The sequence below is a fragment of the Oryzias latipes genome, chromosome 22 (genome assembly GCF_002234675.1).
Source record: "Oryzias latipes chromosome 22, ASM223467v1".
NCBI classification, from domain to species: Eukaryota; Metazoa; Chordata; class Actinopteri; order Beloniformes; family Adrianichthyidae; genus Oryzias; species Oryzias latipes.
In genome coordinates this window covers 15157831-15183041 of record NC_019880.2, presented here as the reverse complement: position 1 = coordinate 15183041, position 25211 = coordinate 15157831, and the positions used below count along the sequence as shown (strand labels likewise).

Here is a 25211-nt window from a genome sequence, read left to right as displayed (position 1 = left end):
ACATTTGTGTTTCAAGCGCAAAAATATATTTTGAAAGCAAAAAAAGTTTTTGAAGGCAAATATTTAAGATTTTTATTTGCTACTTAGAAAGTTTTGTTTGAAATGTGTTGCCGTAAATATCACTTCATTGAAACCTGGGATAACCATCTAAAAAACAAAAAAGACCTGTGGACGTTTTATTGACTATCTTACACTGATGACTGGAAAAACCCACCCAGACTTACTTTATCCCAGTTTTGCTTTTGCTCGGATTCTGTGACGCCTGCTTTTCAAACCCTGCTGAGTCTTTAAGTCTTATTTGCAGCTGTTTGGACGTGGCTGGCCAGAAAAGCAGTGAAACGCAAAGCATTACCGTAATTACACATTAGTTGCACAAGTTCAAGCCGGTGTGAAAGTTGATCTTCAAGTCAGAAACTCAACACGCCGTCTTTCTTGGGTTCCATGAAAAAATTCTTTCCCACTATCTTCAAATTGTGGATGCAGCTTGGAGGCGGATGTATTTTTACACTTCAGGTGCCACAATTTTCTATCAGAATGATATGACCTATATATGTCATCACGCATCTTTTTCTGCCTGCCAACATTTTTTTTTTTTAGGGAGATCTCAGAAAATGTCAGAAAGTACCTCCTGCTTGATTGGCGCATCGGTCGTTTGGCCTAAAAAAAGGAAAATACATTGGTTTCACGCAATAAAGCACTTTTTTCCCTCTAGATTTAAAAAATGCGACTTCCTATATTTCACCCCCCCCCCTCCGAAATGTCAAATACCCCCACAATAGCACACACTGGCAGCACTCTGCAGGGCATGCCGCTGGCTTCTGAATGATCTCAAAATTACCTTCCTACACACATTGTCTCCTACACTCAGCATGCATGGATGTGCTTAAGGAAAGAGGAGCTCAAACATACCCTTCATTGCTCCAAACCTGAATTCCTGCTCTCATTGCAACTCTCCGGGCCTCCTTGATCCACACAAAAACTATTCAACGTACCTGCTCTGGTTTTAGCTGCAGGGAGTTTTGATGTCGAGAGCTCATTGAATTCCAGACTATTATTCTTTGAGCTCGCTTTCATCTTTTGTAACTCTAACAGCTTACGCTCCAGAATCAAGAGCTGCTGGCTTCAGAAATAGTAGTGCAGGTTCTGAAATGCAGCTCACATCTGCCTTGTTTCCAGCTTTTGAACGAAGAATTTTGCTTAACATTGATATGATAAAAAAAGGCTTAAAATAAATGAAAATATGAGCTTTTGGCATTAACATATTTCTAAACATTTAGTTTTAAGACTTTAAAATCCGTTTTTTATTTAACTGTATTAATAAAATACATTCTCTGATTTCACCTGTGAAGAAACTTTGTGCTGCAGTTGATGTGAAAGTGGCAGTGACTCACAAAATGGCACACAATAAACAAATGTTGGTTTATGCTGATCAGATGTCAAATTTTCTTGTTTTAAAAATACTAAACTGTTACATTGACATTATCAGGTAAAAAGCTTTGTTTTTCTTTTAGCTCTTTTTTGTTTATCAGGGATGCTACAAAAACACCTTTGAATCGAATCCCAGGGAAAGTGAATAGTTGCATCCCTACAGCAAACTAGTATGTTTACATTGAATGCGTCAAACATATGTTGTGCTAAATTTAATGAGGACTTGCTATATATTGTTTTATTACATCACACTAGGTTTAGTTGAAGCCAATTATAAGGTTTTTATTTATTTTTTACCTGCAAAGGATTTTCCTAAATTGTTTTTTTTTTTGTTTTTCTTTTTGTTAAGGACAAATCCTATCTAGACCCAAAAAAAAAAACTATGGTCCATCAATTGAGGTTTGAACCTAAAGAAAGTCAACGGTTGCATCCCAAGTATTTATTATAGTTAAAGATCCAACGCGTAAAGATCTCACATACCCTGTTGTTCTTGAAAACCCACAGCCATAAAGAGTTCTTTTTTTTTTTTTTTTTTCTCTCTTTGATTTTTCTTAGATGTTGCTAACGGCAGCACAGGCTACAGACCTCCCCCCAGGACGAAGGAGGTGGTCATCAACGGCCAGACAGTGAAGCTAAAATACTGCTTCACGTGCAAAATCTTCAGACCACCTCGTGCCTCCCACTGCAGCCTCTGTGACAACTGTGTGGGTGAGTTGAACCGGTCTCCGGAAGCTTTTCTTGGAATGTTGTGGGAATATAAAAGAATGAGTGGCTGCAGGTTTAAAGAAAAAACAATCCCAAATGCTAAGAAACTGCACAAAAACGGTCTGTTTTTCCTTAAATGTAGCTGTTGCAGATATGTAAACGCATACCAAACCCTCATAAAAATAGGTATTCACATAAAGAATATGGCTATAAATAAAGCTAAGTGACAGAAAAGTTGATTTTTATTTTTCTTCTCTTCACATCTACAGTCGTCATCTGAAGAGCAAAGCAAGTGAGTTAATAAAAGCCAGACGAGAGCTTACATGAGTGTGTTTTGATGCGGGGATTCTCACTCCTCTGAGACACTTCTGCTTCTGAATTTTAATTTAGTCAGGAGCCGTAGATTCGTCTCACAAGCTCTCAGGCAAAGATGAGGAAGCAAAAAAAACAGGTCATGTTATCAGGCGCCGCTGACAAAGACCTGTAATCTATGAGACATAATACTAACTGTATTGACTTGTGTGCTTCTTTTTTTCTTTCTTTTTTTTGGTGGGGGCCATGCCCTTTTTTCAATGTGTAACATCTGTCTTACCAGCTTTGTGACAACAATGGGAAAGCGGAAAACACAATAAAAAGATAAGACTGGGTTGTTATCCGCAGGATTTGTACCACTAGAGACCTTTTTTCAAGCAACAGCTGATTGGTCACATTTTATTGTGATACCCAACGTTAAAAAGAAGTTCTTAACAGACTGTTTGACTGCGATGAAAGAATGAAAAACACAGTAAAAGGTTTTGGTAAATCTTTCATACATGAACGTAGCGTCTTTGTCCAAGAAAGTCGTGTGATTGTTTGTAAAATCTGAGCTTCAGCTAGGAGGTCATGGAAAACTATTTTGCAGCCATTAAAGTTTAAAACTGCTCGTTTTCATATCGAAAAAAGGCTGCAAAGGGAAAGCATCTTGAAAAAAGACATTAACTAAGAAGCTTAGATTTTTTTTTTAACTTTGTTTTGTTTTTAAAGCTGAGAAGCAAAAAAAAAACCCAAATTTTTTGAATCTATGCTTTGCTTCAATACATGCAGGTTAGAAGGTAAACCTCTTGGCTTACAGTCTAGATTGGTGTGTTTTAACTTTTTTAGAGCAAAGATACAATTTTTCCTTTAAAAATCACAAAGTTCACTACCATTGGAAAAAAAAGGAACTTTGTACAGTCGAAACGTTTTGAATTAGAGTCAAAGAAACTCAAAGAAAAAAAGCTATTTTAAGCTCTTTCACATTTCTACAAAGTATGAAACCTGTTTGGATGAACACAGAGCTGATTCCCTGAAACTGACTAATTTCCCATGGTACACCTGACGATCTCTCACAGCACACTACGTAGTGTACCGCGGCACACCAGTTGAAAAACCCTGGATGATAGAGAAGTCCCTTTAGGTGTAGAATGAACTAAAAAGATGAAATGCCTGGATATAGCCGCTCAAATTAGTAACAAACACGATTAACGTCACCAATAATTGTAACTTAGTTTTGGGGAAAAAGAACCACACGGGGAGGAAAATATGTGCTTTTGTTGGTAGCTCTAAGAAGCCAGAAGGATAACCTGCTCTTAAATAAGTCAGAAGGCTTTCCTGGTGGGAAAAGCAGAAACATGGTGGTCAGTTTATTTATTTATTTATTTATTTATTTATTTATTTTTAAGCATTCTGTTATTCCCATTGGAATGATGGAAGAAGCTTATGAGAGCACAGAATTATCGTTAACATACATTACACTTTCTTTTTTCTAATGTGTCTCCTCTGATATTTCTTTCTGACTCATACAGGAGGGTTTAATAATCTGGATATCCATGTTTTTAATTTAGCTTCAGGTGATAATTTGTACACAAGAGGAAACACGGATTTAAAAAAATAAAAGAGATGGCAGTAGTTTTTTTTAAAAATAATTTTTATGCATCAATTGTTTCCTTGCCTGCACATTACAGGTCTCTTTTTTTTGTCAATGTCGGTCAAGTTTTTTGAAATCCTAACTGGTTTAAGCCTTTAACACCAAAGAGGTTGCAGAAGACAATTAAATAACGTGCGCTCTTTGACACACTGTAACTGTCTGTTTACGCGATCAATGTGAATCAGTTGATTCTGACGCGGAGAAAAGTCTTTTCCTATCGGCTTTGCACCGATATGCAACACGTTAGTCACGTAAAAAGTTGCATGATGGCACAAAGCTGCTTTTCTCCGCGCCAGAACCCGCTGGACTAACGTCGATTGTGTGAACAGTTGAAAAGTTCCGGTGTTGGAAAGAATGTCAACACTGGAGCTGAAGCTTTGGTGTTAAAAAGTCAACTTAAGCAATAAAGTAGTACCGCTTTCCCAACCCTTTATAGCTGAAGGTGTCGGTTCCTGACATATTTTACCCAGGCATCGATCAGTGGAGACAAAACGGGGTCATTTTACCCCACTAAGCTAATAACTGCTCCAACTAATTAGTTAAGTAGTGACCATTTCCACAGTCTGTAATCCATTTATGCTTGTGTGAGGGTGACAGCCCTCCTCTTTGAGAGAAACCAGGAAGAGATCTGAGGAAGCAGTTTTGACTGATGTGGATCCATCAGTCTGTGGAGATTTCTTTTTGTTTTGTTTTTTTACAGTAGAGCCTTAATGGTGCCACCTTGTGTGACGCTGGGCCTTGAAAGCGTTTAAATGTGGAATAGTGCGGCACCAGTGGATGTTTTTCAGTCCGACGCAGCCATAACAACCAGTCTGTTTTTTTACTAATTTATATAAATAGTCGCTCTGCAGTATGGGAAGCATTTTTGTGTTGTTGTCACAAGACCCAGAGGAGCACTTCACTTTTCCCTTTAACCATTCTGTTTGTGCTCTGTGTTGCGTGTTAAGCTTGACATGTTTGAACCTTTATAAGCTTTGCTTTATGGAAAATCAATGAGGCTCACTGATGTGTTTCGATAAACATCATTTTTCATCAAATCTAAGCTTAAAAACAACAAGTTTTGTCTTGTTTTTTAGATGGTAAAATGAGGGAAAACCATCAAACAGGAAAACCACAAAGTGGTTAAAACGATGCTGTTTGAGTGTAGTTGTGTTTTTTTTTTTTTTTTTGCTTTTCATGTAAACCTAAAGTGCTTCTCCATGTCTACGCAGAGCGTTTTGACCACCACTGTCCCTGGGTGGGGAACTGCGTTGGAAAGAGGAACTACCGCTTCTTCTACATGTTCATCCTGTCTCTGTCCTTCCTCACCGTCTTCATCTTTGCCTTTGTCATCACACACATTATTTTAAGTAAGTATCTGAGGACGGCGGGGGCATGTGCTTCCGCCGCCGGTGCAGACGCGCATTCCCGCGGGCGGGGTTCTCGGTGTGCTTGGAACCAGCAGGTTTGTAAGTGGGCGTCGGGAAAAGCTGCAGGTTTCTGGCTTGAGCCCATCTTTCCAGCTGGGAGCAGGCAGTGGAGCATTCGGCTCTCTGTCCTCATGCATGTTCATGTTTAAATGATGCTCGGTGGATTAGCGCTGCACCGGGGGCAGAAATGTGGGTCAGGACTGACGTTCAGTGCCACCTCCTTTCCTTTTTTTTATACTATTTCCTAACACTATTGTGATAAATGAAGCAATTGTCTGTTTGGACAAAGAGTTTCAACTCATACATTTAGATTTTTCTGAAGTAATAGATAAGGAAAAGCTGGTAAATGGTGTGCCTTTGCTTTTAATGTTGGTTATTTATTTATAAATAAAAACCTTTTTAGGAATAACAGATCATTTAAATGAAGATGAATTTTCTTTTTTTGCAAAGTAGTTTTGGAGACTAGCATTAAAATGAGTAGATAAATTCCCTGAAGGAGAGCGAAAGTTCCTTCAAGTGGTTTTGTCTTGTATTCAGAACATTTAGACCACAAATCACAAGCATTTGAAAATCCTCTGCATTTTTAGTTTATATGGTGAATTATATTCTATTTACATACTTTTGCGATGTTGGGCGTTCAGGCAAACCCTCTTTTCTTGCTTTGTGTTATGCTGAAATGTGCAGTTGTTGTGTTTAGGTTGAAAGAACACTCGCCAAGATGTAGACATGTCAAAAATAAAAAACAGACAGATAAGTTCCCGTGGATTCGACTTTTGGTTAACTCTAAAAAAAAAGAATACATTAGATAATATATATCCTTAAACTATAAAAAATTCCCATAACTGTGTGCCTAGAGACAGTCACGTGTGGTGAGTAAAGTAAAAAAATCACAAAAGTTTAGTGAAATACGGTTCGTTCCACCAGAGTAGTTAAGTTTCAAACTCTTTTTGGACGGTAAAAGCCAACAAGAACTTACCATTCCTAAATGAGGCTAAATAAAGCATTTTAGCTCCTTAATTCCATATTCATAATGCTGAAAGATAACTTCAACAATCTGAACTAATGTCTGCCAAACCAAATAACAGCTGAGTTTTACTTGCAACTTGGATCAACTTTAATTAACTATGATTTCAAAATGATAATGGGTTTATCATCTGTCAAACTTATCATCTGTAAACCCAGTTGACTGATGTGAACTCTTGTTGTTTTTCCTTACAGACTCACAACGGATTGGGTTCCTGAGCGCACTAAAAGACAGCCCTGCTAGATATCCTTTCACAAAACCTTTTTTTAACCAGTGACTATCCTCTTGTTTATCTTATTTGCTGTGTTTAAAAGACTTTTGCCTCAAATCATTTCAAGTCTTGAATGCTTTAAGAAATGTGTGTTTTTATGCTTAAGTCTCCAAAATGTGTTTTCCATCAAATCCTTTTAATTTAAATATTTCACAAAACTTTATTAGTTTTACAGCAGTTTGCCTTCTTTCCTTTCATGCACAATCCAGAGAACAAATGAAAGCTACAATGAAGTTATTATTTACAAATATCTCTCTTTACAGTAACCGGTACATATGTAATTGGATTAATTAATTTACTTCAGTATGCAATAAACTTTAACAGTAAAAGAAAAACTAAACTCAAATATACCAAAAGACAGTTTAGTTCCCTGACCAATTTAGTGTAAAAAGTTAAGATTTGATAAATGATTTGTCAAAGAAAGTGACCATAAACTAAAACCATAAAACTGTCCAGCATAACCCCTTCTCCAAATATTTCATTTAAATTCCCACTGCGACTTGAACGGGGCGACGTCCGTCCGGTCCGAGGGCTCTGTTGTTTTCTCCGTGGCCGAGGGAGATAACATTCTGTGGCGGTGGAGAGCTTGCCAGGCCGAGTTGATAACCTCCTTTGTCCTACAGGACTTTATTAAATGAGAAGTGCCGTCGATGGTATCACGGCGGTCTTTTGTGCTTGAAGGATGAGGACATCGTTTGTCCTTGCTGAGGGCGAACGCTCCGGTTAGAAAAATGTAGATAAAGAGTACAAAGACTGAAGAGTATTTTGTTTACATTTTAAGTTTGGCTAAACGGAGTGACTCGTTCTCTTTCTGATGCGCTAAATGGAGATTTAGGATTCCCTTTTCCTTTAATATTGGGGTCAAAGATTAAACTTAAAAGTGCAAACAAACTGATCTGTACCAGAGAGGAAAATAAAGTTGTATTTTGCTGCCTCAACTAACTGAACCTACAACTGGAAAGTATTGATAATCATATAGGTCGATATTCTGGCTGCTCCAGCTGCATTTATTGTGCCCTCTCTGGATCCATATGAGCCTTTTAGGCTGTACTGCTGTTCTCAGCTGCTTTAAATGGAGGAATGCATGAGAAGCGGTTCTAGGTTTGTTTCTTAACTCCATGCTGTCACCGTGCTGGAGGTGGTGGTGTGCTTCTTCTCCGTCTGGTCCATCGTAGGGCTCTCTGGCTTCCATACCTACCTTATCAGCTCCAACCAGACCACCAATGAAGATGTGAGTATCGTCTACAAACCAAATATGACACAAAGTCTTCTTTTTTGGTTAAAAATTTGTATTTGTTAAATAAAAATAACCTTATTTGATCTTTTTATCGTTAAAGCATTAAAAAACATAACATATATGGAAGGTTTCAGATGTCTTTTCCCTTGAATTAGTATAATAAAGTAAAGATTAATTACTATATAAAAAATGTATGTTGAAACTATGAAGGTGACCGAGGTTGTGACTTCTCCAGATAAAAGGTTCATGGTCGTCGAAAAGGTCAAAGGACAACTACAACCCGTACAGCTATGGCAACATATTCACCAACTGCTGTGCGGCGCTGTGCGGACCCCTCCCACCAAGGTAGGGCATCTACCGTATGTTTTCATGAGGGTTACACGGAGGAAAAACAGTCACTCTCCCTGACACACTTTTCCTTTCACATTGTAATTTTCTGTTTCGTCCGAAGGCCAAAAGAAAAGCAATAAGTGGAGGTTTGTGTTTGATGTGAGGATCTCTTTGAAACGAGGCCGCCCGCCCGCAGCCTTCTCTTTTCCAAACATAGCAGCGACATCGCAGGAGTGTTAAGAATTTCAAGCTCTTTTAACTGAGTTAAAGATTAAAGCGGGCCGTAGAAATTAGATTTCATCCTTTTTTCTGCTTTTAGTCAGTCCGGCTGTCACAGCTACTTCTGCTGTCCTTGTGACTGTAAGTGTCCGTAAACAAACGCCAGTCTGTCCCCGAAATGACCTGAAACAACATCTGCATTGAAGTAGAACCAAAAAATGGATTTTCTCCAATAATTATAGGTGGACAAAAGAAACAGTCGCAACTTTTAATTGAAGAAGAGAGATTAATAAACTAGCTTACTTTAAAAATCATTTGGCCGTAATGTGCTGTGTTGATCACGGTCCATACATTTGCAGTAAACGCTGCAGTGGGTGGTGCAGAGTGACCTGAGTGAACAGGTGGCTGCCATCTGGGCCTCTATATGTATGCATGCTTGTGGCCACAGGCTTTGCACAGCTGGATCCACGGGTTAAAAAAGAAAAAAAGCTGGCAGCTTTCCTCCTACGCTCCCAATACCACACAGACCAGAAGGAGCATTTAGTCTCTTTCTGCAGTTTTCCTGTTCAGTTCTTTAGGTTAAAGACCCACTCTCATCATCTTTTGATCCAGTTTCAAATTCTTCCCGGTGTTCTTTTTAAATTCTGATTATTTCGTTTTTAGCCAAAATTAAATAAACCTTTCGTTCTCTAGGAATTCTGCAGAACAGAAGTAGTTCATTAGAAATTCACCTCTGCGCTGTGGGCGGGACTTTTGGCATGGATTAAGCTTGCTCTCACTTCATATTCAGACAAATTGTGCATTTTACAAGCGCCAAAATCTGCACGGATGTACCTTACAGTGTAACGATACGCGTAGTTGAACCGGACTGTTTCAGTACGGCAGTTTCGGTTCGGTTCACTTCTGTACCGTTTCGGTACGTTTTTTCTTTTTTTCCCTGCATATGCGACCCAGTTGCTTTGTCACTCGTAGCTGGGATTCGAGAGCCGAGCTCCCAATTAACTAGCTACGTTGGCTGTCCTTGTCCCATACTCTACACACCCTCAAACAGCCCCAGAGAGAGAGTAGACAGAGGAATAGATTGCTCCATCTCCTTTCCGGCATTTAAACCCATTTATTGTGGACACACACGAACAGCGTGACAACATGAACCTCACTTCTCTTCATAGCTCTCTCAGTGAGGGTGAAGGTTTCAACACACAAGATTTCACACTTGAGTCTTAGTGGCTATAGGTGGGTCTAACCCCAAGGTCGCCACTGTATTAACTTTGTGCCGAGGCGGAAGTAATGTTAGCCGTGAGTTTCCTCCGAGACGCTATTAAGTGACGGACAGTATAGTTTTTTGTACCGAAAATAGATATATAAAAACTTTATTAATCTCCCAAGGGAGAAATTCAGGTGTCCGGCAAACACACACAATAAATAACAATAAAATAATAGTTCATAAATTACAAGTTCATATCAGGCAGATTAGTTAAAGAGCAGTACCGAACCGAAATGTACCGAACCGAGCCCTATGAAATTCTGAATCGAACCGAATTGAGATTTTAGCGTATCGTTACACCCCTAGTACCTTAGGATCCCCTCTTTTCACAAAAGCACATTTGCCACAAAAAGAAAAAATCCTAAATAAAGGTCATTTGTAAAGATGGCAACCATAAACTCTATTGTTACAAGAGTATTCAATATCTAGTTGTCCCGGTCTCAATAATTTGAGCTGTTCATCCACCAAATAAAGTCTTTAAACTTAAGGGGTGCCTATAGAATACTACTATGTGTAAAGTATAAATATATATAACTTTTAAAATATTGGATTTTTCTCTGAGCTGATGTTTTTCTGAAATAGGGGATCCTAAGGTACATCCATGCAGAATTTGGTGCTTCTGCCACAAAATACACGATTATTTTAATAACCGGCTCCAGTACCACAAGAACATGTTCAAAAAAAAAACACAGCCTTCATCAGAGTGAGTCTTTATGAACTTGCAGCATCATTTCCTTTTGTAGCATCTCGTCGTTCTGATTTGCCTGTCAACACTTTCTCCTTTCAATGACCTTCCAAATATTCTCCTCAACTCCTCTGAATCGTATCGGCTCCATCTCCATCTGCTGCGTCCTGACTCTGCAGCAGGGCAGACGCTGCAGATATTCTTAGTGGTTTGTCAGGAAATAATGTGGCTGTCAAAACTTGATTTGTCTTTGTTCTGATCAATACGTTTTTAATTGATTAACATTAGATTATAGTAAATAGTCTTTGCAGCATTCACTGTAGGAGTGTGAGTGTTGACAGCATCAGTGCTGCACAGAATCACTTTAACTAATAAATCTCTGCTATGAGATTCACTTTGTGGAAAACAAGTGAAATCAGGAGAGAAAAGAAAACAAGTTTTGAAAATTAATCTGCCCGATTTTTTCAATATACAGTCAGGACCATAAATATTTGGACAGAGACACATTCTTTCTAATTTAGTATGTGTGGATTTTAAATAAAACAACTCAGATGCCATTGAAGTGCAGACTTTCAGCTTTTATTTCATGGGTTGAACCAAAAAGTTTGCATAAAAATGTGAGAAACTAAAGTATTTTTTAAACACAATCCCTTCATTTCATGGGCTCGTAAGTAATTGGACAATTGACTTCCATGCTATTGCATGGGCAGGTGTGGGCCATTCCCTTGTTATGTCATTATGAGTGAAGCAGATAAAAGGCCTGGAGTTGATTAAAGGACTCGTGCTTGCATTTTGAAGATTTTGCTGTGAACAGACAACATGTGGTCAAAGGAGCTCTCCATGCAGGTGAAAGGAGACATCATTAAGCTTTATGGCAACAACAAAAGTAAAGGAAGGTAAAAAAAAACAAATAAAGTAAGATTTTTTGTTTTGGAAAAGGAAGGAAAGATCAACCAGAAGTGGATTACAGCAGCTGGACAGTAGTGAATGTGTTTATTTATTTATTTTTTTTAAACATAAAAGCTATCAAATATTCACGGTACACCAAGACTGGACACACTCTGATTCCAAACCAGCTTCTTCTATGAATTTGATCATTTATTGCTGACTGAGTCATAATATTTTTGGTATCATGAGGCGTATCGGATTATAAAAAAGTTCACACCCTTGTAAATGAGTTTGAATACATTGGATGTCATTTCACGCTACGATGGAGCTTTGCCTCCACCGAGCCCACAAGCGGAGGACAAATCCATCGATGGAAGGGCAGGGCGCAGCGTCACTCGCTGGCTGCAAATTGATTGGGTGCTGAAGCATAGATTATCCAGGAAGAGCGCCGCGTACGAGCACAGCTTTTGTCCTGCTGGGAGACCATAAAGCTGGATCGCGGCCAGCATCATGTGAGAGGAGAACGCGCCGTCTGTGCAGATGTAGTTCAGGTCTGCTGGAGGGTTTTCAAATAGTCCTGAAGAATTCTGGGAAATTGGGTGTTTGCAGGATCTCAGTTGGGAAACAATACATGAATTATTTGTCTTTTTCTGAATGATTTAGAAACAATAGTATGGAGTGATATTTCTGCCACCATGTTGCACACAAAACTTTCTAAGTTGAACACAAAACTTTCTAAGTTTTTTGCTGAAAATTTTTGTTTTTGCTCAAAAATTATTTTTTTTTGCTTTCAAAAACGTTTTTTGCGTTTGCAAAACACATTTTTTTACGTGCGTTGTGTCAAATCTCGCTTTTGTCTTATCTTTGATTTTGCTGACTACTTGGAGCGCGATTTAGCGTGATATGACTGCCACTGGCATCGCCAAAAAGAAATTCGCACGCGTTGTGTGTCATCTCACTTTTTCCTATCTTTGCTAAGTTAAGTTTCGGTTTGATGTGACAAGCTGCCATCAAACAGCTGCTGATTGGTCCAGATTCTAACCAATCAAGTGTCTCTGTCTCATATTGCCGGTACTCCGAGGCAGACATTGACTTTGTCGGTTCTGTTCGTACGGGGTTCTGCCGTTTTCAACCACTCTGGCCCGTTTGTCTCAGAGTAAAACCCAGAAGGAGCAGCAAAGCAGCTAAAATAAAACAGAGTTTAGTATTTATTCATGTCTATGTAGAGACCAACGTGTTTAAAACGTCTGCAGCAAAAAAAAAACAACAAAAAAAAAAACGACCGAGCTCCGACTCCATCTAGCCGGAAGAAGTTAAACTTTTTAAGATTTGTATCTGAACTATTGTTTTATTTTAATAAATAATTGTTGAAATATTAAAAGAAAATAGCATTTTTGATCACTAATATTTTTAAACTTTGGACAAACGCTCACAAGTTCTAAAACATGAGACACTGGTGAAAATTTACATAAAAGTTAACAATGCTTCTGATAAATGCATTGAGTCTCCTGTGGTGAGCCATCATTCTTTTGCTTATTACTGTTCATCTGATCCCAAACACGTGTGCAGCATAAAATAATATGTGCTTTAAATTTTTAATTGTTTTGTTTTAACAAACAGACCTTAAAGAAAATTACACTTTTCACTAATATTTTGCTCTGCAGGATTCACAGATCAAACAGACCTGTTGATTTAATGTCAGCAGATAAACTTTACAGTTTCACAAATCTGACTTCATAAAAATGAACGAATGCTAAAAAAAAAGAAAGTATGAATTATTATGAATTATTTAAAAAATGAAAACGTCTTCATCCAAAAATGAGCGTAAAAAGAGCTGGTTCAGCCTCTGAGCCTCGGCAGCAGAAACCATGTTAGATTCATATGGCGATTTGATTGGTTAGAATCTGGACCAATCAGCAGCTGTTTGATGGCAGCTTGTCACATCAAACCGAAACTTAACTTAGCAAAGATAGGAAAAAAGTGAGATGACACACAACTAGGGTTGGGCGATGTCCCCTAATTTGGCCGTTGACGATGTTTGCTGTCAACCATCGGGATGGACGATGACATCGTGGGGGGGGGGGGGGGGTATTTTACCATTTTTCGTTCTTATATAACTGCTATTCGTTATTTTGCTTTTTTCATTTTATTTCCCAACTAATGACTAATCCGCGATGATCCAGTATAAACTGAGGGAAGTGACTTTAACAGAAAAAGTAACAAGCAAGATAGAAAAGAAGTGTAGTCGCTCCCGCACTTAATTAGTGAAGTGGACCGGCGGAGCGCGGACTTAAAGCTTTGTGTTTGATGGGAGGGGGGTACATGAGCGGTATGTGTGGGAGATTTAAGACTGCGATCCGTCCCGCAGCTCTAGGGGTACAAGCAACCGAACTCAGAACCGGGTCTAAACCCTGTGTCTGAGCACAGCTCGGATCGTCAGCACACACAGCGGTTTGAGCATCAAAGCAGAAATGTCGCTCAGTCCTTAGAAAACATTCAAACAATCACGTGGATTTGTGTTTCCAGTCGTGTCCCGACTAAATAAAGGCTGATGTTATTCTTACACGTTTACGTGCAGCGCCACCCAAAGCTAATGTTGTTAGCCCGTGTTAGCATACTGCTAATCCTGGCTCCGTTCAGAAAAAGCACTGACCACACGGATTAAAATTCAAATGATGAGCGAACAGGTGTTTGATAATAACCGTAACATTATTAAAAGCACGTTTAGAAGATCATCTCGTATTTTACCGAGCTGACATGTCAATATATATAGCCGCTCGGTGCTGTTATCGTTTTGTATTGAATTGTTACATCCAATAAAGTTTGGAAAAAAAGCCGCTCGGCGGAAGTTGTATCCCCTTCCGGTTTTCAAACTGCGCATGTGCGAATACTGCGCATGTGCGAATGATTTATTCCGACCGAAATTGTGACCTTAGTGAACGTTTTTATATTCTGAAAACATTTTTCTGGGCCCATCTACACGGTTGGATTCCAATCCGACCATTGATCCCATCAAGATATTTTGTACATGTAACCGCGGCTTATGGTGTCGACGCGCAACGTGGCGGGGGCGTGGCATCACAATGGTGGTCTCTCCATCGGGATGTCAGTCACCCATCACGATGGACGATGATATCGTCCATCGGCACAACCCTACACACAACGCATGTGAATTTCTTTTTGGCGATGCCAGTGGCAGTCATATCACGCTAAATCGCGCTCCAAGTAGTCAGCAAAATCAAAGATAAGACAAAAGCGAGATTTGACACAACGCACGTAAAAAATGTGATTTGCTAACGCAAAAAACGTTTTTGAAAGCAAAAAAAAAATTTTTGAGCAAAAACAAATTTTTCAGCAAAAAACTTAGAACGTTTTGTGTTCAACTTAGAAAGTTTTGTGTGCAACATGGTGGCAGAAATATCACTCCATACAATATGGGTTAAAAAAGGGAATCACAACCTGATCTAGACTTATTGGGGGAAATATTATGTTACTCTGACTTTATGTCTTTAGGAAAAACTTTTACTAAATGATTTATTTTATTTAGCTTTTTAAAGAAGTAATTGACAGCAAACAAAGACCCAGATCATCTTTTGATCTATCTTCAAAGAGTACGCAGTGGTCTTGTAATTCTGATTATGCTGTTTTTACTCATTTTCTAAGACATACAGGGGTTGACATAGCCCAGAAATTTGCACTGGCCCACAGGGCCAGTAGTTTTTGAAACTTACTGGCCCTGCCTGAAAGTTACTGGCCCGACACCGCGCATAGCGGGACCCGCCGCTCCGCAGGTGCTTGCAACTTTAGGGGGGTCCGGGGGCATGCCCCCCCGGAAACTTTTAATATGGTGCAATTTGGTGCATTCTGGTGACATCACTTATTTCTACACTTTTCAATGACTGAAAATAGACCATATCAAATTTAAATCTGCTCTAGTCTGTTTCAGATGTTTTGAAGAGAGCACTGCAGTGTAGTAGGTAACACTAGTTCAGAAGTTTTCATGGTGCTTCTAACGGCAAATATCGCAATAAATCATAAACCTTAAATGTGTTAAAACAATCTAATGGCAGCTTGAACCATTTAACGAATCAAATAAATCCCTTAATGCATTTGACCAATCGGATGGACGCCTTCACATTGTTGACCAATCAGATGGAGCCCTGTTATGTTAGATGTTTGTAACCTATGTCAACGTGGGTCATTTGGAGTATAATTTTTAAACTGGGAATGGTTATTTGGTTATTTTGCTGTTGGTTTATATACCGCAAATTATATTGTTATCGCAATTTTAATCTCTGATATCGCATATCGCGAGTTTTCCTCATATTGTGCAGGTCTAACTGAGATCATTCAGCTAACTAGAAATACTTACTGCTTACAGTGTTGTAAAGAAAAACAAAATTAAGTAGTTTAACATTCTACTGCATTTGAGTCTGAGATTCAGGTATTTGGAGTTGCCTTTGATTCTTTGACATTCATCTTAAAGCTTAGTGGATACAGTTTCATCTTCAATGCATTCATTAAATATCTTGCTGTCCATACTACTAATTATACCCACTACTCCATCCAACATATTCCTTTCTATTCCTGCCATGTCTTCCACATCTCTGACACGCTTCAGTCTCTCTTCAGTGACGGTGTCGGATTTATAATCAAATGTAATAATAACCCACTGGCTTATGCCTTCGTTGTTGCTGTTTAACATTGTTTTGTATTGAATTGTTACATTCAATAAAGTTTGGGAAAAAAAAGTAGTGAGCGCGTGCCGCGTGGTGCTCGGCAGTGAAAGCCGCGCGCGCGCAGGCGGGAGAGAAGGAGAAGTGATCAAAGGTTTCCCATAGAAACCCTTGAAGTCTGAACACAGGACTAGCAGAAAAACTAAATTATGAAGACGAGGTAAATCTACACGTTTTCGCAAAATTTACTTTATTGAAAAAGGTGAAGAATATATAAACCGTTAGATATTTTAGTGGCCCGAGCGGACAAGTGAAAAGTAAAGTCTTGTGGTCCGCACTAGAGGGCTGCATTGGGATCGGGTCCCGCCGGGTCCCGCGGGACCCAACCCAAATCTCGCGGGATTGGGCGGTTTGGATTGTGCTGCGGGCGGGAGCGGGCGGCAAAAAATAAACCCTGCGGGATCAGTGCTGCCATGAATATCTCATGAATATATATTAGCGGACTACGTTAGGCTGTGCAGCTGTTGGATTCTTATGTACTGAAGCTCCTTGAAGGCACCAGGTAGAGACGCCCAATGGCCTCTGTCATCTAACCTGTTGTTGGGGGTGCGCCCCGCCCCGCCTCTTACTAAGAGCGCGCTTCAGGCCGTCTGTCTGCGCGCGCACACACGCACACTTTTAACAAAACAGGATTGGTAAAAATATATTTAATAATTAAGTTGCACATTACACAAGAGGAATGCATCAAAAGATGAGGCTGGAGGAGGACATGAATCTTTTTAATAATATCAATAAAAATACATGTTTTTTTCCTGCGGGACGGGGGACGATACAAAATCAATGCATCTCTATTACTGTGCGGGACTAAATTCTCTGAGTTTTGCGGGTGCGGGCGGGAGTGGACATACATATTGCGGGAGCGGGCGGGAGTGTAACGCATACGTTGCGGGAGCGGGCGGGATTGGTCAAAAATTCAGCGGGCGCGGGCGGGAGCGGGATGAAGAAAATAGTCCCCGCGCAGGGCTCTAGTCCGCACTGCTCGAAAAACAGGACCGGGCCAGCGGACAAATGGCTATGTCGAGCCCTGACATAGTTTCTACAGAGCAACAGTAGTTCATCAGAAAGTCACCTCTGAGTTCTGGGTGGAAACGAAGGCACAGAGCAACCCTGCTTTTTGAGTGTGGGAAGGGGAGAGGATGGTGACACCTGTGCGATGTACGATGACTGTCAATTTATAAGTACAGAGCTCGTCTTGTCACGTCTCTGTTCCTCCTTCATCAAAGCATTGCTACAATTATCCTCCTCCATATCTTAAAGACCAGTCCGTGAAAACTTTTTATGACGTCATACCGGTCAGCGGCGTTAAAAAGGTTGGGGACCACTGTTATAGACGACTCAATCTCTGAGGCTCCGCCTTCTGCTCTCTGTGGGTGCCGCCCGTTTCATGACGTCAACCTAGCCTCTGCAGCTTGTCTGCGTTTCACCCACGAAAACAAACATCCAAACTTTTTCAAAGATGGATGTTCATATAAAATAAGCGTTTAGCCGATCGCTGCTAGCTCTGTGGAGAAAGCGGGCGTGTGTGTTAACTTTGGGGCGGAGCTGGCAGGGCGGAGTCTTCCTAGAAGGGGCGGTTCCTCACTTATCTACATCACACTGTGAGAACCCGCTCGATTTTGTGGGTTGGGAGGGGCTGGTGCTCAGAGCGCAGGTTTCTAGAGGAATACTCTGGAATGCATGATCAGATCAAAACATCACCCTGGGATTATTTTTGTGAGGAATGAACATTATAATACACTTAAAATCTCAAAACATTTTTTTGCATGGTGTAGGCCCCTTTAACTTTTAGCAATTCAGGGGGAAAAATGTTTTTCCACCTTTGCCTGAAGGTGGAAAAATCGCCAGCATTTGTCAGAGCTGACGATTTTTTTATTTTTTTTATTTTCCTTTTTTACTACATTTTTCCCTCATTTGAAGAAATCTGCTTGTTAAAAATCAGTTGACCTCACTTCACCTGCTCTGCTTCTCAATAGATTTATAATTTCGTCACCTTCTCTTTTCACAGTCTCATCGACAGACGAGGTTTTATCCAATCAGACGCTCCGCAGCTAGCACCGCCAACCAACGGCCTCCCCATGTATGGCTCCACCCAGTCCCAGCAAAGCCATAAGGTGAGACGCAGAACTGCTCATGTTTGTATCGCACAGTATGAACAGCCGCAGAGTAAGTAATATAGTATATCAAACTGTTAAGAGGATGAATAGCTAAACTGGAACATGCAGCGCTACTGTCAAAAGGTTCCTTATAAACATATTTTCTGTCTGAATTGTCACACCAGATTCTATTGTCTTAAAGCAGATGGCTTTGGTGTGTTGAACTGAGTGTGTAAGTGTTGCAGTGGGTATTTCTCTATCTGAGGTCATTTTTGGTTATGGTGTGTGATGTTTATTCTGGTGTTAGCCTGGATCCTAATGTTCTGAAAGTGTGAAGTCGGCTTTTTCTCAGCCTCGGCCCCCTAAAGAGGCACATGTTTGCTGTTTTCCACTAAATTGAATGTCTGGGAAATTATCCTTGGATTGCAGTCAGTCGTGTTGCTGCAGATTAGGTCTGCAGAGTTGCTATCTTTAAGCGTGCTGCTGATACTCATGTAAACCGAAGAAAGAGGAGAGAAGGCTCATTTATCTTCAGCCTTTAGGCTCTTCTAAAAGAGAAAAATGGTGTTCTGGGTGTTTTTAACATGATCTTTGTGGCCTTTCTCTGAAGATGGAGGACATATACAGTCAGGACCATAAATATTTGGACAGAGATAAATTCTTTCTAATTTTGTTTCTGTACATTACCACAGTGAATTTTAAATAAAACAACTCAGATGCCATTGAAGTGCAGACTTTCAGCTTTTATTCCATGGGTTGAACAAAAAGATAGCATAAAAATATGAAAAACTAAAGCATTTTATAAACACAATCCCTTCATTTCATGGGTTCGTAAGTAATTGGACAATTGACTTCCATGCTATTGCATAACATTTCCTTGTTATGTCATTATGAGTGAAGCAGATAAAAGGCCTGGAGTTGATTAGAGGACTCTTGCTTGCATTTTGAAGATTTTGCTGTGAACAGACAAGCAAGCAAGCAAGCTGCATGAAAATAGATACAGAGGGCACACCGCAAATGCAAGCCACTCATAAGCCTCAAGAATAGGAAGGCTTGATTGGACTTTACTAAAAAGCATCTAAAAAAGCCAGCACAGTTCTGGAAAAACATTCTTTGGACAGATGAAACCAAAATCAACCTCTACCAGAATGATGGCAGGAGAAAAGCATGGAGAAGTCGTGGAGAAGCTCATGATCCAAAGCAGACTACATCATCAGTGAAACTGTCAAGTGGAGGCAGTGTGATGGGCTGGGCGTGCATGGCTGCTAGTGGCACTGGGACACTAGTGTTTATTGATGATGTGACACAGGACAGAATCAGCCCAATGAATTCTGAGGTGTTCAGAGACGTACCGTCTGCGCAGATCCAGGTGAATGAAGCCAAACTGATTGGGAGGCGTTTCATAATACAGATGGACAACGACCCAAAATATACAGCCAAAGCAACTCAGGAATTTATTAAAGAAAAGAAGAGGAATATTCTTTAATGGCCAAGTCAGTCACCTGATCTTAACCCAATTGAGCAGCATTTCACTTGTTGAAGACTAAACTTCAGACAGAAAGGCCCACAAACAAACAGCAACTGAAAGCTGCTGCAGTAAAGCCCTGGCAGAGCATTCAGAAGGAGAAACCCCAGCATCTGGTGATGTTCATGAGTTCAAGACTTCAGGCTGTCATTGCCAATAAAAAGGGTTTTCAACCTAATATTAGTAATGACCATTTTGTTTTTAGTTATTTCATTTGTCCAATTACTTACGAGCCCATGAAATGAAGGGATTGTGTTTAAAAAATGCTTTAGTTTTTCACATTTTTATGCAATCTTTTTGTTCAACCCATGGAATAAAAGCTAAAAGTCTGAAAGTGGCATCTGAGTTGTTTTATTTAAAATTCACTGTGGTAATGTACAGAAACAAAATTAGAAAGAATTTGTCTGTCCAAATATTTATGGTCCTGACTGTATAAAGAAAATTAAGCTAACATTTCTGATCATTTCTTTATTGAAATCGTTGAAGATGAAGAAAAGCTGTTTGAAAAGTCAACATAGAAAATATGCTGGGCGCCACAAGCTCCCTGCTCTCAGTAATGGGGGGGGGGGCTGTGGCAGAAGTCCTACAGAAATATGTCCATTTAAAAAAAAGGGAGCTAAAAAGGGCATAATCATGAATAAAAGACCACTGTGAAGGCTTTGACAATAGATTGGAGTGGGTCTTTATGTTGGACTGGAGCCTTCGCTGAGAAACACTGACGTCTCCCTGAGTCAACCTCAGCGTCTGCGGTCTCTGGGATGTCTGTCCCTGAATTCCCTGAATGAAGCCATTGTGTTGAGCCGAACGCCATCAGAACATTGCGTCACAGTTCTGGTTGTTCTTCAACGGCAGTCGTTCCCTTAGCGGCCACACAGCTATGGGATCCATTCAACTTATAACGATGGGGGTTATTCTGGGATGTTAACACATCAGGGTTGGTGAACACAAGAAATAGGCCTTTTTGAGACGCCAGCGAGGCCAGACAACCGTGGCAGAGATGATGCTTCATCAGAATTCCAGATCCTTCACCTGTAAGGAGAAAGGCTGAAGCTCAGGACCGTGTACACCAGGGGTGGGCAAACTACGGCCCATCTTTGGTCCGGCCCATTGAACAATATCAGAAACCCGTGTATTTTTGATTGGCTGGAGACCTTGTCAATCAATCTCCTCAGTCCATGCCGTGTCTCCTGTACAGAAACGCGGAGCTCTTCAGATCAGAAATCTGTGATCGATCAGATCTTTGTTTCATTCTAAGATCCTAGACTCAATTTCTATGAAGGTTTGAGAATTTAAACAAGAGAGAAAAAAGGGTGAAAATGTTTGTCTGTCTGAGACAAGTGTATAAAGTGTGCAGTGAGGAGTTTTACTGCCATAAACGTCTGTAATCAGACTCCGTGAATTTCACCGATCACGGTTATTTGCAGCCCTATTAGGATTATGACAGGAGAGGATTGACTATTTGCTGGATTTTTTTTAGCGTTTTTTCCTAAATGTATCCGCATATTTTTCCTCAATTTTTGTCTCTCATAGAGAGTGTTATTTGGTATTTTTTTTTATTTATAATGTTATTTATTTTATTAAAAGGATCATGAATGAAGGAAACTTTATTCATACAGCACTTTACAACTCCTTGATGGTACTAAAGGGCTTCACAATAAAAAAAATGATCTAAAATGGAAACAACAATTTTAAACTAAAAACTCTAGAATATTCTGTTTTAGAATATCATTTTCCATCCAAATGTTTTCATCTACATTCCATGTTATATCACGCATCTGCAATGTGGCCCGTGAGTTAAAATAATTGCCCACCCCTGGTGTACACAGACGCCGTTTTGGATTTCAGCTTTTTAACTCGCTGTGGGCTTTGCTGTCAGGTGACGGCAGCTCTGTGTGTTACCGAGAAGCCTTTTAAGCTGTTGCTATGGTAACAGTGTGAGATATAAAGTCACGTTACACCTTTGACAACAAGCCCTCCATTGGATTGGACTGTGTGTGTGTGGATAGGGGGGGGGGGCATCTTTGTCTGGTCTCGGTTGAAAGGTCCTGTAGATCTAGAATCAGGAGAGGAATCTTTACAGAATGACTTTAGCTAGAACTGCTCTGAATCTTCAGTAGCACTCAGGATAAAATTATGTCTTACTATAAATTAGTGGATTCATTGTTTTGTTTGTCTCTGGCTTAGTTTCACTCACCTTTTCTGCTGCTTTAGTCTGTCGAAATCATTTGTTCTCATAAATATTGTTGCTTCTGTCCACGTCCTTCCTCCTCCTCCTCCTCCTCCTCCTCCTCCTCCTCCTCTGGAATTGCTTCAGGATTAGTCACCACTTCCTTGTTGAATGTTGTCCAGCAAATCATGTGGTTTGACAGCCCATCAGTGACATGATGGTTGGACCCGTTTTCCTGTCAAATCCAGACAGTCTCTATTCTAGAACTTGTTGTAAGGCGTCTAACTGCTCTGGATGAGAAGAGCAGGACTCTTTATTCGTCTGTGCAGTCAGATCAGATTAGGTTACGTTTGAGCAGAAACACAGACAGATTTAATCTGGGTTCATTTCATCTTTGATTTACTCTGCAGGATTTTGACCTTAACCTTGGAAAGGAAATAATCTTTTTGATCTAAACCATTAAAAAAATCTACTTATTACTGGTAAATCCCAGCTTTTTTTTAATTAACTGATCAGCTGATCAAACAGTAAAGATTTCAGGTCTGGACAGTAAATTCTGCTCTTCTCACACTACAGACATGCCAGTTAAATCAAAGTCAAAACAAATGGAGCAGATTTTATTTTTACACTATTGATTTTTATTGATTTTTTTACTATTGTAACTCATTTACTCTGTATAAAGACAGCATTAATAACTCCTTTGTAAACATGACTTTATTTGATTTATTTATTTAAGCAGGTTTACGTGGCTAAAGATGTATATAATCTCTGTTGTTCATTCCAAATAAAAACATAAGATGTTAAAAAGAAAAAAATCTACAAATTCAACTCATTTGATGTTTGCTACCATGAGGCCTGACGCGCTTTAGGGAGTCTGATAAACCGCCGCCCTTCATGGTGGAAACGCTTTCATTCGTTGAAATATTTACACTAAATAAACATTTCATCTCCATCAAACCTGTTGTTTCTAATTTAGATTTCCTACAAACACGTCAGAATCCTAATAAACAGGTTTCTTTTATTTTCTAAGTGCAAAGAGCCCAACTTCTAATTATAATCTATCTTTACTTAGAAAATACATGATCATTTATTAAATTGTAATTCCCCCCCCCCCCCCCCCAACTAATAAAACTTGTTTTAAGTCCTTGTAAAATAAATTACATTTTATTAGACATTTCCACTTTTGAATTCTCATTCTATTGATTTTGAAACTGTTTTTCAAAATAAAATCGGTTTGGAAAATGAAAAATTTCCAAATGAATTGATAAGAATCAAATGGGACTTTTAAACTTGTATGTATTCTATATTTACTCAGTGACACGCAGCCCTTAAGTGATTTCATAGAATCCTGTGCGGATAAAATAGCTGCTGCAAAACTATGCTTCAAATGAGCAAAAATGGAATTTACAAAAAGAAAGTTTTTCATTTGGACTCCTAAAACTGACAAAAAAACTGCTTAAGAAGAATAAAGTTCTCCTGCTGTGGAAGGAAACTCCCTTTGGGGGTTGAATTTCTCGCAGTGAGGACTCCCTTACCGGTCAGACCGTCTTCTACTTCCTCATTCTCATCACTTCTCTTTATTTTGGGATTTTTATCTCCTAGGAAAGGATTTCTCTGATGGATTTTAAGCTACATTTGCTCCAAACTGTTCGTTTATTGCCTTACCCTGCTCCCGTCCTCAACTTTCTGCCTAAATCGAAGCTCAATTCTGTTCACGCCGGGCTCGGAAACGCAGGTTTGAGCCTCCACCTCTCTGTAAAGGTGCATTGTGGGTTTCTGCGTTTAAAGCTCTCACGTTCACGCGTCGCTGCACACGTTTTAAGTCTGCGGCCATTTAACACACATGAAATGTAAAGAACCAGTTGACCTTTGACCCATCGGGACTCAGATCTAGTGGTGGTGCATGGATGGCGTCCCCGACGGTCCAGTGTGAACCCGCATTCAGCACGTGCCCGGTGTGAACACAGAGGTCAAGGGTCATCTGTGGGTTGTTGCTCTGTGTCTTTAAATCTGAAAATGTTACTAACAACTTTTTTTCTCTCTCTCATCTAATCACCTCCCCCTCTTTTTTTTTAACCCTCTCACCTCCTGCTTTCATTGTTTTTGTGTTTTCTGAATTCCAATCCCCGATTCCCCTCTTTCTCCTCCCCTGCATGGCCCCTCCCTCCCCGCGGTTCTCCTCTCAGTGTGACCAAGACCAGTGCATTCAGAGCACCAAATTCGTTTTGCAGGTCGCCACCACCCCCCTCCTCCAGCAGCAGCAGAGCAGCGAGCCGGTCATCCTCAGCCCCGAGAACGGAGCGTCCTTACCGGGCCGCGCCTCTCTCGCCCTGGGCGGCCCGTGCACCTCGCTCCCCCTGGGGCAGCCCACCCCGCCAGCCTCCACCCCCAGCCTCAGCTGCCACGAGGCCACGGACTTGCTGCCGATTCATGGCCACCCGCACAACCACAGCCACCCTCTGCAGGAGCAGCTGGCCCACCACCACTTCCTGACTCCCGAGGAGGTGCCCTCACCCCCCGGTATGCTGCACTGCGGCAGCCCGCTGGGCCACAGCCACACCATGCAGGGCAGCTTCTACAACCCGGCCAGCCAGGACTCGCTCCACGAGGACTCGGTCAGAGGACTGGTGAAGCTCAGCTCCGTCTGACAGCGGGGTGGAGTCCCCCTGAAGTCACAACTCCCCCCTGTGCTCCTTCAGGATCAGCTGACTCCCACAGGATCTGCAGACACTGCAGACTCACGGAGGGAAGCTGTCCTCAGCCAATGTGTTGCCAAACTCGTCTGCTGGAACTGGGAGATGAACTCGTGGTGCATGACCCATCAGTCCAGGTTCTCCTTTGTTTGCTCCTCAAAGCAACAGCCAGAAGCTGTGAGGAGGAGGAGGAGTCCGGTTTTCAAAGTGGCATAAATGTCTGTAAGCCATTTCAAGCAAAAATGTTCCGTCAGACGGCCGAGTTTGAGGCGATGGACGAACTTTCTTCTGTCTTTTGACACGTCACTCGAGCCCGTTTGCCTGTTGCTGATTGGCCCGTGTCCTCTGCCTTTTTATTTCTGGGGCGTTCTCCGCAGTGCAATGGTTGATGTAAACATGTTCCATATCATTGTTTTTCTATGTAAAAAAAAAAAAAAAAAGCAACAAAAAATGATACCGTTGTACTGTATTATGGTTATTAAAACTCTTACAAACTATATTTCCTGTGGATATTAATAAAGCACCTCGGAGGCATGTGTTTGTATCAAAAGGAACAATAAAATCGCCGCATGGGGTCACAATGTTTCCTTGA

The 25211-nt window shown here is 40.5% G+C and overlaps 1 protein-coding gene across 4 annotated transcripts in view; it reads left to right on the top strand.

Annotated features, from left to right (window-relative positions):
• LOC101156694 (probable palmitoyltransferase ZDHHC14) overlaps positions 1-25194 on the top strand; it is a 50042-nt gene extending 24848 nt beyond the window's left edge. For 3 of the 4 annotated variants that reach the window (XM_023951309.1, XM_023951308.1, XM_023951310.1), the window contains exons 4-10: positions 1984-2136; positions 5290-5427; positions 6706-6754; positions 7911-8013; positions 8255-8364; positions 18147-18252; positions 24113-25194. In XM_023951309.1, coding sequence (XP_023807077.1) covers positions 1984-2136; positions 5290-5427; positions 6706-6754; positions 7911-8013; positions 8255-8364; positions 18147-18252; positions 24113-24574 — 1121 coding nt within the window. In that variant the 3' untranslated portion in view covers positions 24575-25194. The remainder of the gene's footprint in view (positions 1-1983; positions 2137-5289; positions 5428-6705; positions 6755-7910; positions 8014-8254; positions 8365-18146; positions 18253-24112) is intronic. The other variant, XM_023951311.1, reaches the window with a different exon arrangement.
• The last annotated feature ends 17 nt before the right edge of the window (positions 25195-25211 follow it).